The sequence below is a fragment of the Phoenix dactylifera genome, unplaced genomic scaffold (assembly GCF_009389715.1).
Source record: "Phoenix dactylifera cultivar Barhee BC4 unplaced genomic scaffold, palm_55x_up_171113_PBpolish2nd_filt_p 000277F, whole genome shotgun sequence".
Classification (NCBI taxonomy): domain Eukaryota; kingdom Viridiplantae; phylum Streptophyta; class Magnoliopsida; order Arecales; family Arecaceae; genus Phoenix; species Phoenix dactylifera.
Genome location: NW_024067762.1, coordinates 315,825 through 330,156, shown reverse-complemented (window position 1 = coordinate 330,156; position 14,332 = coordinate 315,825). Strand labels below are relative to the sequence as shown.

Here is a 14,332-nt window from a genome sequence, read left to right as displayed (position 1 = left end):
TCAAACCGAGGCTTGCTTGACCTCAACCTGATCTAATTTCATATTCGAGTCATGATTTTGGACTCGAACCCAACCCATTAGTTGATTGGGTTTGGGTCAAATATGACCAGACCCAACCCTAAATATTCAAGTTCGAATTGAGTTTGAGATTCGAGTTAAGCATCTAGCTACTATTTTATTACTAATATAATAATTAATAATAAATATAAAATCACTAAAAATTGTTAAATAAAATTAAAAAGAGCTAACATAAATTTGATTTTTGGCTTAGGCTGATCAGCCTCAAGTTTTGTCGACCAAACGTATGACCAAATTTTATATCGATCTAATCTTTGAACCTGATCCAATCCATGGGTGTTTAAATATGGATCTAGTTGGGTCCAATGGGGTAAGGGCTGTAAGGTCATGGTCTGGCGCAACCTACTGCCAGCCCAACAGTTGTTACAATAAAATGGGTAAGGACTCGGAATTTATATTTTATCAAATTCAGTAGACCGGTGCAGCGAACTTGACCAGACATGATGGCCCGGATTTCGTCAGCCTACTTATCACGTGTTGACATATCGGGCGTGCGGGTCGGGTGATTGAACGCCTCCCCTTTTCACCCTCAAGCAAGCCTCCCCCCTGGTCCCCCACTCCCACTCCACTCACGCTGTGGTCGACGTCTTCTCGGGCTGAGTTCCCGCCAAAAGGGAGTGAGCGTCTCTCGGATCTCCTAAAGCCATACCATAGATCGAAGCCTTCGATGGAGACCGAAGAGAAGACTACACCAAGGAAACGAGATGAGGCGGCGACGGCGGCGCTCGGCTCTTCCGTTACTCCCATGGGGAGGTCGTCTTCGTCCACCACCCCCGGCCCCGGCGGTTCCAATCCCACTCCCGGCACCCCCTTTACCCGCTTTTCTTCTTCCTCCTCCTCCGACAAGAACTCGGTTCGATTTCGTTTCAACCCTATTTTTTCTTTCATTCTTGGATGATTCTGTTGTTATCCGAATCATCAAAATTTGATTTTTTGGGTTTAAAACCCTAGGTTTTGTTGTCCGATTGGTGGTTGGTTAAAGCGGAAAGTGGAGCCGGTGGGAAAAGATTGGCCGTCAGTGGGTTTACCAGCAGGTAAGCGCTTAATTCCAAGATGGATATATTGGATCCAAGTGCAATATAGCTGTAGAATGATGAGATTTTTGGGGGAAACAAATGGTTAGAGGAGAAAAAAGTACTGGGAGTCGGGTTGCTTTTAAGTTTCTTTAGCAAATCTAGTTTCTACACTAACCATGTAAAGTTCTTCTGTCATTTCTTGCCTGTATATCATTTCTGTTGGTCCGTAAATCTTTTTGGTGCTTGATGTTTTTCTGCTTTATTGGAACCTCTTGGGAAATAATCGATGTTATGATAATGTTTTACCTTGCCAACTCGTTTCCACTGCTTGATTTGCTGTTCCCGACTAGAATAAGAAGGCAAGGAACCACAAAGGTTTGACACCTAGTTTCTAGGTTAGGAAGCAGCCTTCCAAGCACAGATGCTTCAACTTGCAGGACGTGTCCATGCCCTGTACGTATCAGACATGATACTTGTCGGATGCGACGAGGAGGTGCTTTTTTTGAGTATCTTCGTTACAAAAGAATTAAAAGGGTTCTAGATACTGCTCAGATACACATGTTTCTTTTGTTGTTTTGTTTTTTAAAATTAATCTCCTGTTTTTTTAGATTTTTTTTTGGCATCTTCTTCATCTCAATAGGAAGGATCACATATGTGTTGTGAGCTACTAAAACTAGTTGTGATAGGAAAGATGGTCATGGTCTTGTAGTGGCTTGGAATACAAAAGTGCAGGTAAACCCTGTCAATATAGTTCAGAACCTGGAAATCTGAACTTTTATATTCTTAGTGTTTTCAGTCTATGCCAGACAATGTCAAATTGTTGTGTTATATTATTTTTAACAACTTTATTGTTCTTTCACACCAAATGCAGGCAACAAGCAGTGAGAATCTTCAGTTCTGCACCTGTTGTAAAAAGATATGATGCCTACACTCTTGAGACTGAAGATGGGATCACTGTGATAATTCAGGGCATGATAAACAAAATACGCACACGTGATAACGGGTTTCCTCCTGAGGTTCGCGATGTTCTTCTCCCCTTTTTATTTTGATATATTAGTCAGTAAGAACTCAAAAAAAGCAATTGTTCATCCTTTACTTGACTTCCCATTGCCCGATAGTTTTTCTTGTAAAAGGCATTGCACCTCAAAGTTAATTGTATAAGCAACAGTTTCAATATGTACAAGCAAGAAAATATTTAGGTTAAAATGGCTAAAATATTTTCCTGCTTGTTGCTTGTTGACTGTTGAGATATGCAGATATGGATGTTCAGTTCTCACAATATCTTGTCATATGTTTTTTCACCTTTCTTGCTTATTACATTTGCAGGTTTGCAATCGTTTCCTAGTTGGATTTCCTTATAATTGGGATTACTATGCTGATGAGTATCTTAGAAAGAGTTCCACATGTTCAAGTAATTCTTCAAGTTCTGCTGGTTCTGGTGAGCAATCCAAAGATTCAGCTGTTGGTGCAGGTGGTACATCTCCAGTATGTGTAAAGGAGTTTCCAGTTCGCAGGATCTGTGACATCCTGATATCGTCTGGTGACACTCTGTCAAGAAACTTCACTGAAAATCTGAAAAAGTTCTTCAGAGATCCTTCATTGAATCAGATTCTCCAAAAACCATTTTTTGCTGGGGAAAAGTGCAGTGAGCATGAGATGGATAAAAGTGATCAAAAGTATGAAAATGACAAGGGATTTGCTACTGCCATTATCCATGATGCTGAAGGACATGTAACTAGCCATGCTGAAGAAGGGGGTCGTAGAAATGACTTACATGCAGGTAATGTCCTGGAAGAAAATTCTGACTTCAATCATGACATCTCATATGATTCTTTAATGCATGAGAGCAGAGAAACTGATAGCCAGCCAGCGGTAGAGACCACTTGCCAGACAGAAACAGGAACAGCCATGCAGAGGGAAATGCTGTTGACAAAAACAAGAGAAGTGGAGAAGGATAATGATTTGGCAAGCTCTGTTCCAATGGATTGTGACAATGTTGATCACGTGCCAGATTGTATAGAAGGAAAGGAAAGTGTTGAGAGTAGATTAGACTCATGCAATGTGGGGATGAACTGCTTATTAAAAGGTTCACTGCCAAAAGAATCAATTCTTTCAAAACATGAACATGAGGAGGAACCTGGAGATGATGCAGTAAGAAGACAACATCATGTTGAAATTTTAAGAATACCAAATGTAGGTGTTTCAGATGATTTGCTGGTGCCAAAAGACTGTGACCCAAAAAATGCAAATTCATTGAATGTCAAAATGAGCGTGGGTTCAGAAAATTATCTTGTTTCTGATGTCACAAAATCATTGAAGGCTCCAATGACACAGGATGATAGAACAAGCTCTAAGATTTCATCACAGAATGAAGTAATGGTGCATTCTACCGTTTTAGTATTTCAAGGTGATGCAGATTCTCATCATGTTGAAGGGAGAGGGAGGGACCTTAACAACTTGAAGTCACCTAATGTTGGCATTACAAGGATTTCTAAAGATTCTTCATCAAATGAGATAGATAATATGTGCCATAGCATTTTTGAGAAAATTGAGAGGTGTAAATTTCCTGCTGCAAGGGATCCCACTTCTCCGATAGGCTCTGCTGCTGATATGAAAAGCACTAGAGCATCAGAAGTGAAGAAATCTCCAATAAATAAACATTTAACTAAAGTAGTGAAAAAAGCAGGAAGAAAGAAGGAAAGCATTCAGAAAAAAGATCAAAAATGTGCTGAATGCATCAATAGTAAAGTTTGTTTGCATGGAACTGAAGAACTCTCATCAACTGGAAATGTTCAGGATGATGTGCCTTTAATTACTCTTCGCACACGTAATGTACACAGAAATAGTTCTGCTTCATCCGAGGGGAAACCTGTAGAAAGCTCAACTAATGTCAAGGCTAATGCATTAAGTACGAGGATGAAGTCATCAAAGAAAAAAGGGTATGATAACCAGATGGCTGGATGTAGTCCTGAGGTTGAAAAAATTGGGGTCGGTTCTGCACTGATGGACCATAACATTGTAAATGCAGCAAATGATACTAAGCACGCATCTAGGCACAAACATACTCAGGGTGTAATGCACAGACAAGGTGATAGACATACTTATGACTGCATTGGCTTGAATGATGACAATGAAAATGTAACCTTGAAGTTTCCTCTTGAAACTACAGGTCATTTAGATAATTCAGCAAAGGAGCAATCCAGCAGTAATAAAACATTAGCTATGTCTGGAGAAAATATTCTGAAAATAACGAATGATCAAAATGTAAGTCAATGTTATTATGTTATACACTACAATTTTATTTCCCTTCTTTGGTTTCATTTGATTAGGATTACAATATAATTGGCATCTTAACAATCAGAGAAATGCAAAAGCTATCAATCAAAACAGAAATTTTAGATCTTCTGTTGGATGTTGATGTTAAACAGGCAAAAATATCTGAAGTTTTAATAATGGAGCAACCTTCTGGGGAGAAAACATTGCACACTACCAGAAGGAAAACAGCTTGGAGGCCGATTTCATCTGTAAAAGATCTTCACTTTGTTCTCTCTGTAATTTGAATCTATCTGAATATGATTGATGCAAACTCTTTCTGTGACATAAACTCTAAAAATTACTGTTCAATCAGTAGGTTTTTTTTATTCATATTATGATTTTCTAAATGTAAATATTTGTCAGATGGCCCAAACCTTGGAGTTTGCTAAACTTTGATGCAAATCAAATGTCTGGTTCATTTTGTCTAAAATGAAATGTTTTCGGCAAGACATTTCAAGCAGGACTTTATTTTGGATTAATTGATTTGGTCTTGGCACTAATAGTTTAAAATGAAACTCTTGGGTTTCACCTGTAACTTTTGAAACTAAACCTATTTGAAAGAGAGCTTCTGATTTACATAGTATCATGTTCAAATCATTATTGCGGCCCAAATCAGAAGTTCAGGATATTAAAATTATCCGGCTAAGGGTAAATATAAGAAATCTACAAAAGAATAGCAGGATATTTAATATTAGAGAAAAGAACTGAAAACAGACTTCTGCACGAATCTATTTAGTAGTGCACATGGAAACAAACATGAGGTAACCACTTAAAATAATGGCAACACTGCCACCACTTACACCAAAAAATAACACTTTTAATATTTAATACATCAGTTTATCATAAATAACTCATGAATAGTTCACGACCAATTTATTACTTTCATGGACTATTGGATAATCTTAGAGTAATTCTACTATTTGAGAATATTTTGGGGAATCAATTGTTAAATAGAAAATTTTGCATATTCTCATTGCTTGTGCATGTTGAGTTTTGGTATTCGTTATTTTTTCAAGAAAAACTAAGAAAGATATTTCACTCATACAGGATTATGGGGGTGAAGCATAAAAAGTACCAAGACCATAATTTCTTGAAAAACATGATTGAATCATATAAAAATAAATCCACCTCAAAATTGATACTAAATTTTATGTAATTTAAGCAATAATATGGGGGTGCAATAATATTGGGGCCATTGTTTGGCGTAGTGGTAAAGGCTTGGGTGACAAGTGCAATAGCATGGGCTTGAATCTTGAGGCAGCCACTTTATGTAAAAAGTGCCAAAGGTTAAGTTTGTCCCTAGTTCACCCCTCCCAAGACCACAAACATAATTGGTTAATGTGTTTTCTTCCTTTTCAAAGCAATGATTTAATGTGCATATAGACTATTAAAGCCCTAGATGGTGCTTCATAATTTATAAAAAGTTTAAGGTTCGCCATCTCAGTACTAGACCATGTACCGGTATAATTCTATTACAGTGTCGGTACATAGTACGGTATGAGTTGGCGTGACTTATTGAATATCAATACGGTATGATATTGCATACCGGTTCGGTACCAGTATGGTATAGTACTGACTGGTATGGCAAACTTTGGTTTAACTTAATATATGAATATGACATCTTAAGTGTATTGCTCCCACCATTGGACTCTTAAGTAATTCGAGAATTTTGGCGATTGTGGATTTCTTAGAGATGATAATTGGCTCAAGATTTTTCTTAGGGTCATTTTTGGGGAACACTTATTCAGGTTCAAAATAACTGACCTCCTTTGAACTATCAAATAAACATTTTAAGGTATAAACTGGCTTCAATTTGATATGCTTGACAAAGTTATGACCTCGAAACAAAGACAGGTAAATACATTACTCCGGGAATAGCTTTCCCTTGTAAGACAATATAATTTATTAGAAAAATGGCATCAGAATCTTTAGGAATATCTAATTTGGGTGTTGGAAATCAGATGCTCACTGGGTTTCTGTTCCTTGTAGTCTTGTTTGTGTTTTGCATGTTTTTGATATATGTTTTTGAACTTTTACTTGATTATTTTACTATGTCAATATTTTAGTATGTCAAGATTTAAACACTCTTTTTGCATTTTCAGGCATATCAAACTCCAAATACTCGGGGTAAGGCTCGTCAATTATCTATGGCCTCACCTGAATCTCTTAACCTAAAAAGATCTAGATCAGGTGAATGCTTCATTTACTAAAGCTACAACTATTTAAATACTTATTGTCATTAGTTGCGGGCTGTCTCAGCTAACAACTCCAGCCTCTGCTGCTTAACTTAGTGTGAACTATTGCAGGTCGATTGATTGTTCCTCCTCTGGCTAACTGGTGCCAACAGATAATTTATAATGCGGTTTGTGACAATTTTACTAATCCTGATATGTGCATGGCTGCATGCCATCCTTTTCATCAAACTATGCATTTACACACACAGACTTGAATATGCATATAAGTGAAAATTGCTTGCTAGCATCAACAATATGTAATTAAATTTTATTCCCACAGATCTCACTTTATCCACAAATCTTATTCCTTGACTTTATAATCTGTCATCACCATTCACTAGTATGGAAGGTTCATCCTGTTTAAATGCAGCATTTTGTATTGTTCCTGCAACGGTCATCCTTGTTTCTTAGGTCTTTACTCCTCTTTTCGTTGACTTTTGGATCCACATTTGAGTTCCTCCCCAAAAGGCTTCTCATGTTGGTGGATATGTCACCTGTATGATATGTTTTATGGTCTAACCCTTTTGATTCATCTGGTATAGTCATTTCTTCCCTTTAAGTATAACCACACATGCACCTCAACATTCTCCTCTATCCAACTTCCATTTTACGGCTTACATGCTTGGACTTTATTTCTTTCTCATAATTGTTATCTGTAGGAGGCATATAATGATCAAGCACTTCATTTTGACACCTGAACATTGGTAGTCTGCTGAGGGCCAACCGTGTAGTTTCACAATCTGGACACCACTTTCTCATGCATGTCTTTAATGTTCGAATTTATTTTCAACATATCGTTCTTTTTGTTTATTTACACCAACTTATCTATGTTTGGTATTTTATCATCTGATTTCTTTCACTCAACATCAACCACATCATATTCTACTTCTCTCTTGTAATGTATATGCAGTGAAACTGAAGCTGCTGTAGTTCAGAAAGAACATAATATAATTTAGGAAACATCTCTTACTAGATCAGAATGTAGTATTTAAAAAACTTAGAATTTTCCATAAAACCAAAACAATAGATTCAAAAATGAAAATTTAGGAAAAAAGAAGTGAAGGGATGGCTGTTGGTTCTTTTAGTTTCTCTCATTCTGCTTCTTTAGGGAAAATTTAGGGGAAAACAAGGTGGAGATTTCTTTCTATACAATGAACTAAAAGCATATAAACAATAGGTAAAAAAATTGACATCCTTTACTTTTTAGATTTTCTTCCTTCCTTCCCATTGAATCGTGGTTACATGGTAGACATCAGGCTTGATGATTAAATAACGAAAATCCATCTGGTTTTCAATTTATATTTTCAATTTGGCATCAGTGTTTTGAGTTTTGAACATTCACCTCTGTAAAGTCTCAATTATTCTTATCATTTCAGCAGTCATCTTGACTAAAGAAATATGTTCCTACAAAGTAACTATGCCAGTAAATTAATATAAAAGCCACTTTCTGATGGTCTACACTGGTTAAATAATGATGCTTACCACAATAAGCTCCACAATCCTGCACCTGATTTGCTGAACTGGCAGTTGAGTGCCAGTATTGCCAGCTTAAGTTTGTGCCAGAATCGAGTCTGTATTGGTGATCGGTGACATAGAAAAAGGTTCTGGGATGCAAGACAATTTTAGAGATTGTCTATACTAGGTGTTAGGGCTCCAAAATATGGTTGAATTAGGACTGCAAGGACTTCTGTTACGTGCTCGCTGGAATCTGTAAACAGGACAACCAAACAATAGAATCTGAAATCAGAGGAGGATGTTCAAGAGGAATCTTCTTTAGGCTTCCTTACATATCGGAGGATAATCAAAACCTAAGGTTTCTAGGTCTTAATTGAATAATCCGCTATAAACCGACAACCAGATTTGATCAAATAATGTACACAGATCTCTATAGGTAGCGATCTGATCTGTTGCACAGCACAGAAGTAGAAATAAACAATAGAAGAAGAAGAAGATTAAGATAGATAAGAGAGGAATTAGTAGTAGGAAATAAAGAAAAGAAAGAAGTTTCATCACTTTACATACGAAAATACAATAAAATATTTTTGTCCTCCATCAATCACTTCTGCTACGCAAAATTGCATCCACGTGATCTCTTGAATGGTGCAGGCCGGTTCCGTGCCGGAGACGAAGAAGACGAAGCGAAAAAGAGAGAACACGGGGAAGAGAGGGAGGGAGACCACCTGTGGCCGCCATCAGAGAGCCGCGGAGGGGCGTTGGAGGCCGGTGGGGGGCGGTGGAGCCCACAGCAGACCTTGGATTGAATTATTTCTTTTTTTTTTTTTATCTTCGCATGGCAAATCCTCAGTTTTAGGCTCTTCTTGCAATTTGACATGGGCTTGCGTCGAAGAAATCTGCTTTGGAATCTCTAAATGATTAGAAGCTGGAGAAGATGAAATTACATCAATGTGATGCATGCCTCGGGATTCCTCAACTGCTTGCAACAAAGCCTTTATTGTGGGAAGATCATTTTTGATGGATGTTATATTGTAATGCACCTGCCTACATGCCTTTCATATTTGATATGTTGATGAAAGGCATCAATCCTGAAACCTAATTGATAACAAGATGAAAGGGTGGGAAGGAAGAAGGGGATACAAAGGAAAGCAAGGGGGAAAATTGTAGGACCCTTTAGCTCTTATAACAAACTGGTGCAGGAAAATTTTAGGGATTGTCTACAATAGATGTGGGACCCAAAACTAGGGTTCAGGACACTTTTGTTACTTGTTGTCCAGAATCTAGAAATAGGACAACCAACAAAATTTGAGATTAAGGGGGCGATGGATATTTAATATGAAGCTTTTTAGGGTTCCTTAGGCATGGATGGGTTAAGCTGAATCGAAACATAAGGTTTCTTAGGTCTTAATTATATAATCCAGTATAAACCTACAACTAGATTTGATAAAATAATGTGTACAGATTTCTATAGTTGAATAGAAATCTACACAAAAATAAATCCCTAATATTCATAAATTTGTAACTTTAAATAGACCCATATTTATAGACTCAGACAGTGAAAAAAAATTGCTTGCTACCCAATAAAGGACTCCTTGACTTTTATTATGACCCTAGGACTTTTGTTATGACCCTAATAAATCTAAAATTCTGCTATATGGAAACTTTCCAAATATAAGTAAAGATTAGATCCTAACGACTTCCTATCCATCCAACCCAATATATAACTAAACTAGGCTCTTGCACATCAATCTTACTCAAAACAGAACCCTAAAACTAACTCTAAAAAATGCTTAAGGAACACATCCGAAAGTACAATAAAATATTCTTTCTCCTCCATTAGGGGCATTTTAGTGTAACATTTCTTATCTTAATTTGAATATGCATTAATTTTTTGACATGTTGATTTAAAATTAAATTTTTGTTGACTACCTTTAAAATATTTCTTATTAAAAGTTTTTTTTCCTTGTAGGATGGTTCAATCGCAGGCATTAGAGGTGCGCATGTGTTGAATTCTCCCAAGATAGGTTTGTTCATGTCAACCAATAGAAAGTTGTTTTATTCCTTGTCTAGATGCTAGTGCAGTGTATTTTATGAATAAACTTGAATAGTGCATTTTTGTTTGGTGAAAGTTTTTTTTCTCATTTATCTATTTTACAGGATTTTCATTAAGTTCTTGTATCAGATAGTTAGCTCTTTATGACTGTATATGTTGGAATTCTGCATAAATCTTTTCTCGTGTGATCTCTGTTCTTTAACACCAAATATCTATCAAAGTTTTCTCTAGACCCTCTTTGGATGCTTGGAGAGATTGTCCATGGAAGCAAATTATATTATGGCTACAAAATCTTTTGAGAAGAAATTATGTGATGGGAGAAAGAATCTTTTTGGAAATAGAAAATGAGATTATCGTGAACTTGTACAATGTAAATCATCTTGCAGAGCGAATGGAGTATCCCAGTTTGTTAGGATTGGATGATCTGGGGAACTTCCCACTGGACTAAAATTCTTCTCTTCCAATTCCCTCTCCTCTTCTCACCTTTCAGTATATACAAGATTATCCTGTGGATGACTTGCCTGAGCTTCCAAACAGGCCCTTAGTCTTTTGTTTTGTGATAAGAAATTTCCAGCTCATATTCTTGGATGATACAAGTTTTATGTCATGATGGTCTTGGTGGCTTATGATATACTGGAATCTACTCTTGTTCAGATAGCTCTAGTTTATTTAAGGGATTTTAAGTTCCTTTTTTATGTAATTATGTTCATGTTGCAGCATAAACTAAAACTACTAAGAAAAGTGTTAAGGTTTCAAATTGAAAATTCACTTGAATCAAATAATATTAGGGTTACAAAAGCTCATTGTATCTTGCGCTTACTAGTTAGGGGCTGATTTGTGTACATGTGCCATATAATGTCAATGCTTGGTACAATATCATAGCAAGATATGCTGGTCATTCTAAAACACACCACTTTATCTTTCTTCTTTTTAACATAGACCAACTGTAATTGTTTCATACTAGTCGACATATATATTATTAGAAATAAATATTCTTAACTAATAAAAGAGATCTATGTTGCTAATTATCTTATATGTCTACGTTAATTGCTATTTAACATGTATACTGCATAGTTATAAATTCTACTTAGGGTACAACACAATTACAGACCAAGTTTAACATTAATAGTTGAAAAACTTTTTGGCTGGTTGCACTACTTTAGCCAATAGACCAATTTTAACTATTTTATACTAGTTCCTAGACATGCTTTAAAGAAATAAAAATATCTTTTTGCAATTCTTTAGAAATTTATAATCATAAGTCATTTTAAAACTTTGTACTATTTTTTTTTAACATGTACGCTACATAAACTTAGGTATCTTGTCATATGAAATAATCTTCATCATGTTGTCCATGCAGCAATAAACGAAATAAGCTCAAAATTTATGTTAATGGCCACCTAGGTTGTAATAACCCAGGACTTCATCCAAAATGACTGGCTAGAAGTTATATTTTGGGTTCCTTGGCATTGTATAAGTATCCAAGGTCTTTCTAGTGCATTGTAAAAGGCTAGTTAGAAGTTATAATTGGGTTCCTTGGCCCTGTATAACCCTAAAATCACTATTTGGACCCTGAATAAGTAATTAGGACCTCAGTTAATGTGCATATAGTCCCATATTAGTTCTGCACCAAGAAGATGGAGGACTTGTACAGGCCAAGGAAACTCTAAATTTAAGTTCTGGCTATGCTTTCTAGGTGAGGACTTAGGCTGTTACAGATGAAATTAGAGTGGACACAGCCCATGGAACATGTGGCCAGCTGACACTGCAGCATGGGCCCCAAAATATGCTTTTTAGATGCTAAGATTGTTTCCAATCATAAGACCTTATAAACTCTGTGATGTCAAAATGTTACAAAAACTCAAAATTCTGGTAAAAACAAGTTATCTTATTCTCACATATGCATCAATAAAATGATTCATTTTCAGGTTTTATTCACACATTACATATTTGTTTGTGTGTAGGTTTGATTGTTCAGTGCATCTCATACATTTTCTACAAAAAGCGTTTGGACCTCCTCCCTCAAAAACTCTGAAAACTGTGATGGAACCTAATCTGGATGCATTGGGTTTTTTTGATGCATAAGCTACTAAAAAATATGTTGAACATGAATATTTGGATTTTTCTCAGGAGGCCATTGACTATCGATGTATTATGAGCTTTTTGATAGGATTAACATATGGATTTTGCTAGAATTATGAACAGGCGAAGTTTGGATATTGTCAATTGTTGCACTAATCAAAGTTCTTAGTCTGTTCTCACAGGAAGTCAGTCAGAGCCTGTGAAGAAGAGAAAGAAGTTTACCTGAGCACTTAATGTTGGAGCTTTTCATCCTTGTGACCTGAAGTGCTGAAGATAATCAATGGTGCAAGTGATCGGCTTACATTTCATGGATTCTAGAAAATACCATGACAAGTTACCTTAAAGTATTTTGCTCTTTTACTGTGTATGCAAAAGATTTCTCTGCTTGAAAGTACTTCGGTGTCTCAGGACTCCTTGCTAGTGGTCACTGGTCCCTGAGATGCATATTGGCTTAAGCCAGAGAGCCTGGAAGTTATTACTTGGTCAAGGGACCCAATGCTAGTACTGAAGCATCTATATGTATATGATAGAAAATTATTCTTTTTTCTTTTTGACTTTTTAGTACCTCAAATCACTGCTAGTGGTCACTTCTTGGACTAATGACATCATCTTTTGAGAGAACCTCTCTCAGGTGACCCCGCTGTTGTGCCCGGCATCCACTCGAGAACCGATGGGGGTGTCGCCGGTGGTCAGCCCTAGTGAATTCGTGCTGCAATATCTTTTAATTCACATATGGGTCAGGTTCGTTCTGATACCTTTTGTAATAATTCAGGATCAATGGCTAACTGAAAGTTATTATTTGGATTATTTGATTCTATATAAGTACTCAAAATCTATCCAGCGAATAAGCGATGTGAGACTAAACATATGTTCATACGAATTCTCATGAGAATCTAAATCAACATGTATATGAGAACTCTTCTTTTTGAATGTTGCATCAGTTGTGGTTCCATGGCTTAGCTTGGATCATGAATAGGTTGGCTCAAGCAACAAAACTCTTGATACTAGTTCCTGCAGTAGAAAATTTTGAAGGCATCTACTTACTTGGGAGATTTAGATTGCTTTTTTTTTTAGTACATAATGATTCATGAAGATCAAACTCAACCTTTGGCGCCTCACAACTATTCTCCTTTTTGGGTGGATATTATATCACTTAAGACTACTCTGGTCGTTTTTTAAATTTTTTTGATGCGATACTTAGGTCCATCTAAGTTAACGATTTAACTAACGTTTTGTTAAGTTATGAATTAAAGCGTTGGATAAAAATAAACCATAGGAGGATAAGTGTATGTTTTTCAAACTATTGGATATAAGTATATTTTATCCTTAATTTCAAAAATTTTTTTGTAATTTATTCATCACTCATGAGTAATTCTAAATTTTTACATGAGGCAAATGGATTCACTAACATTGTAAATATAACTAGATGTAAGTGTATGATTTATAAACTATTGAGTATAAGTATAATAAATGTAAATATCAAGAGAGTTTTTATAATTTACTCTATGAATTTTGTCCCAATCGCTATGGGGCTAGCATCCTATGTACGATCTCAGTTGTTGGTTAAATAAAGAAATGTGAAGTCCAAGAAGTTAATTCTAAAATACATGGTATCAATATCTAGGAATATCATATACAAGATTAAAATATTTTTTGTCGTAAATTAGAACTCACAAAAGAGCAACATTCCCATGGGAGTTTCAAAATCACCTCTTATTTGGTTAAGATTTTCAAAAGAGAGAGAAAAAAAAGTAACATTTCCATGAGAATAAAATTTTTACGTTTCATGAAAAAAAAAAAAATCTATGGAGCACATGAGAAAGCTATTTTCTCACCGATTGGAAATTAGGATTCCTTTTTTTCAAAAGCACTCTTAAACCATCAAAATTCATGGGTAAAGTTTTTTCCTTTATTAAGAGTATAATAGGTATTCCATACAATTTTTTCAGAAAAATAGGTGCTCAACCGAACATAAACAACTTTGAAATGTGCCACTTTTCAATGATCAACCAAACATGCTAAAACTATTTTTTCAGGCACCATATTTTCAAGAATTATTTTTTTCAAAAAAAATATTCTAGTAAGAAAAAGAATCCTGC

At 35.9% G+C, this 14,332-nt stretch overlaps 1 protein-coding gene across 2 annotated transcripts; it reads left to right on the top strand.

Annotated features, from left to right (window-relative positions):
- The first annotated feature begins 593 nt into the window (after positions 1–593).
- Positions 594–13,040, top strand: LOC103719120 (kinetochore-associated protein KNL-2 homolog). Of its 2 annotated transcripts, none has more exons than XM_008808200.3 (10): positions 594–931; positions 1,030–1,112; positions 1,966–2,110; positions 2,421–4,182; positions 4,264–4,358; positions 4,523–4,618; positions 6,512–6,599; positions 6,716–6,771; positions 10,068–10,122; positions 12,416–13,040. In XM_008808200.3, exons 1-10 carry the CDS (start codon positions 746–748, stop codon positions 12,457–12,459), a joined length of 2,610 nt encoding a protein of 869 aa, XP_008806422.1. In that variant the 5' UTR covers positions 594–745; the 3' UTR covers positions 12,460–13,040. The 2 variants fall into 2 exon arrangements, with proteins under 2 accessions (XP_008806422.1, XP_038973759.1); XM_039117831.1 differs by lacking the exon at positions 12,416–13,040 and adding an exon at positions 12,116–12,408.
- The last annotated feature ends 1,292 nt before the right edge of the window (positions 13,041–14,332 follow it).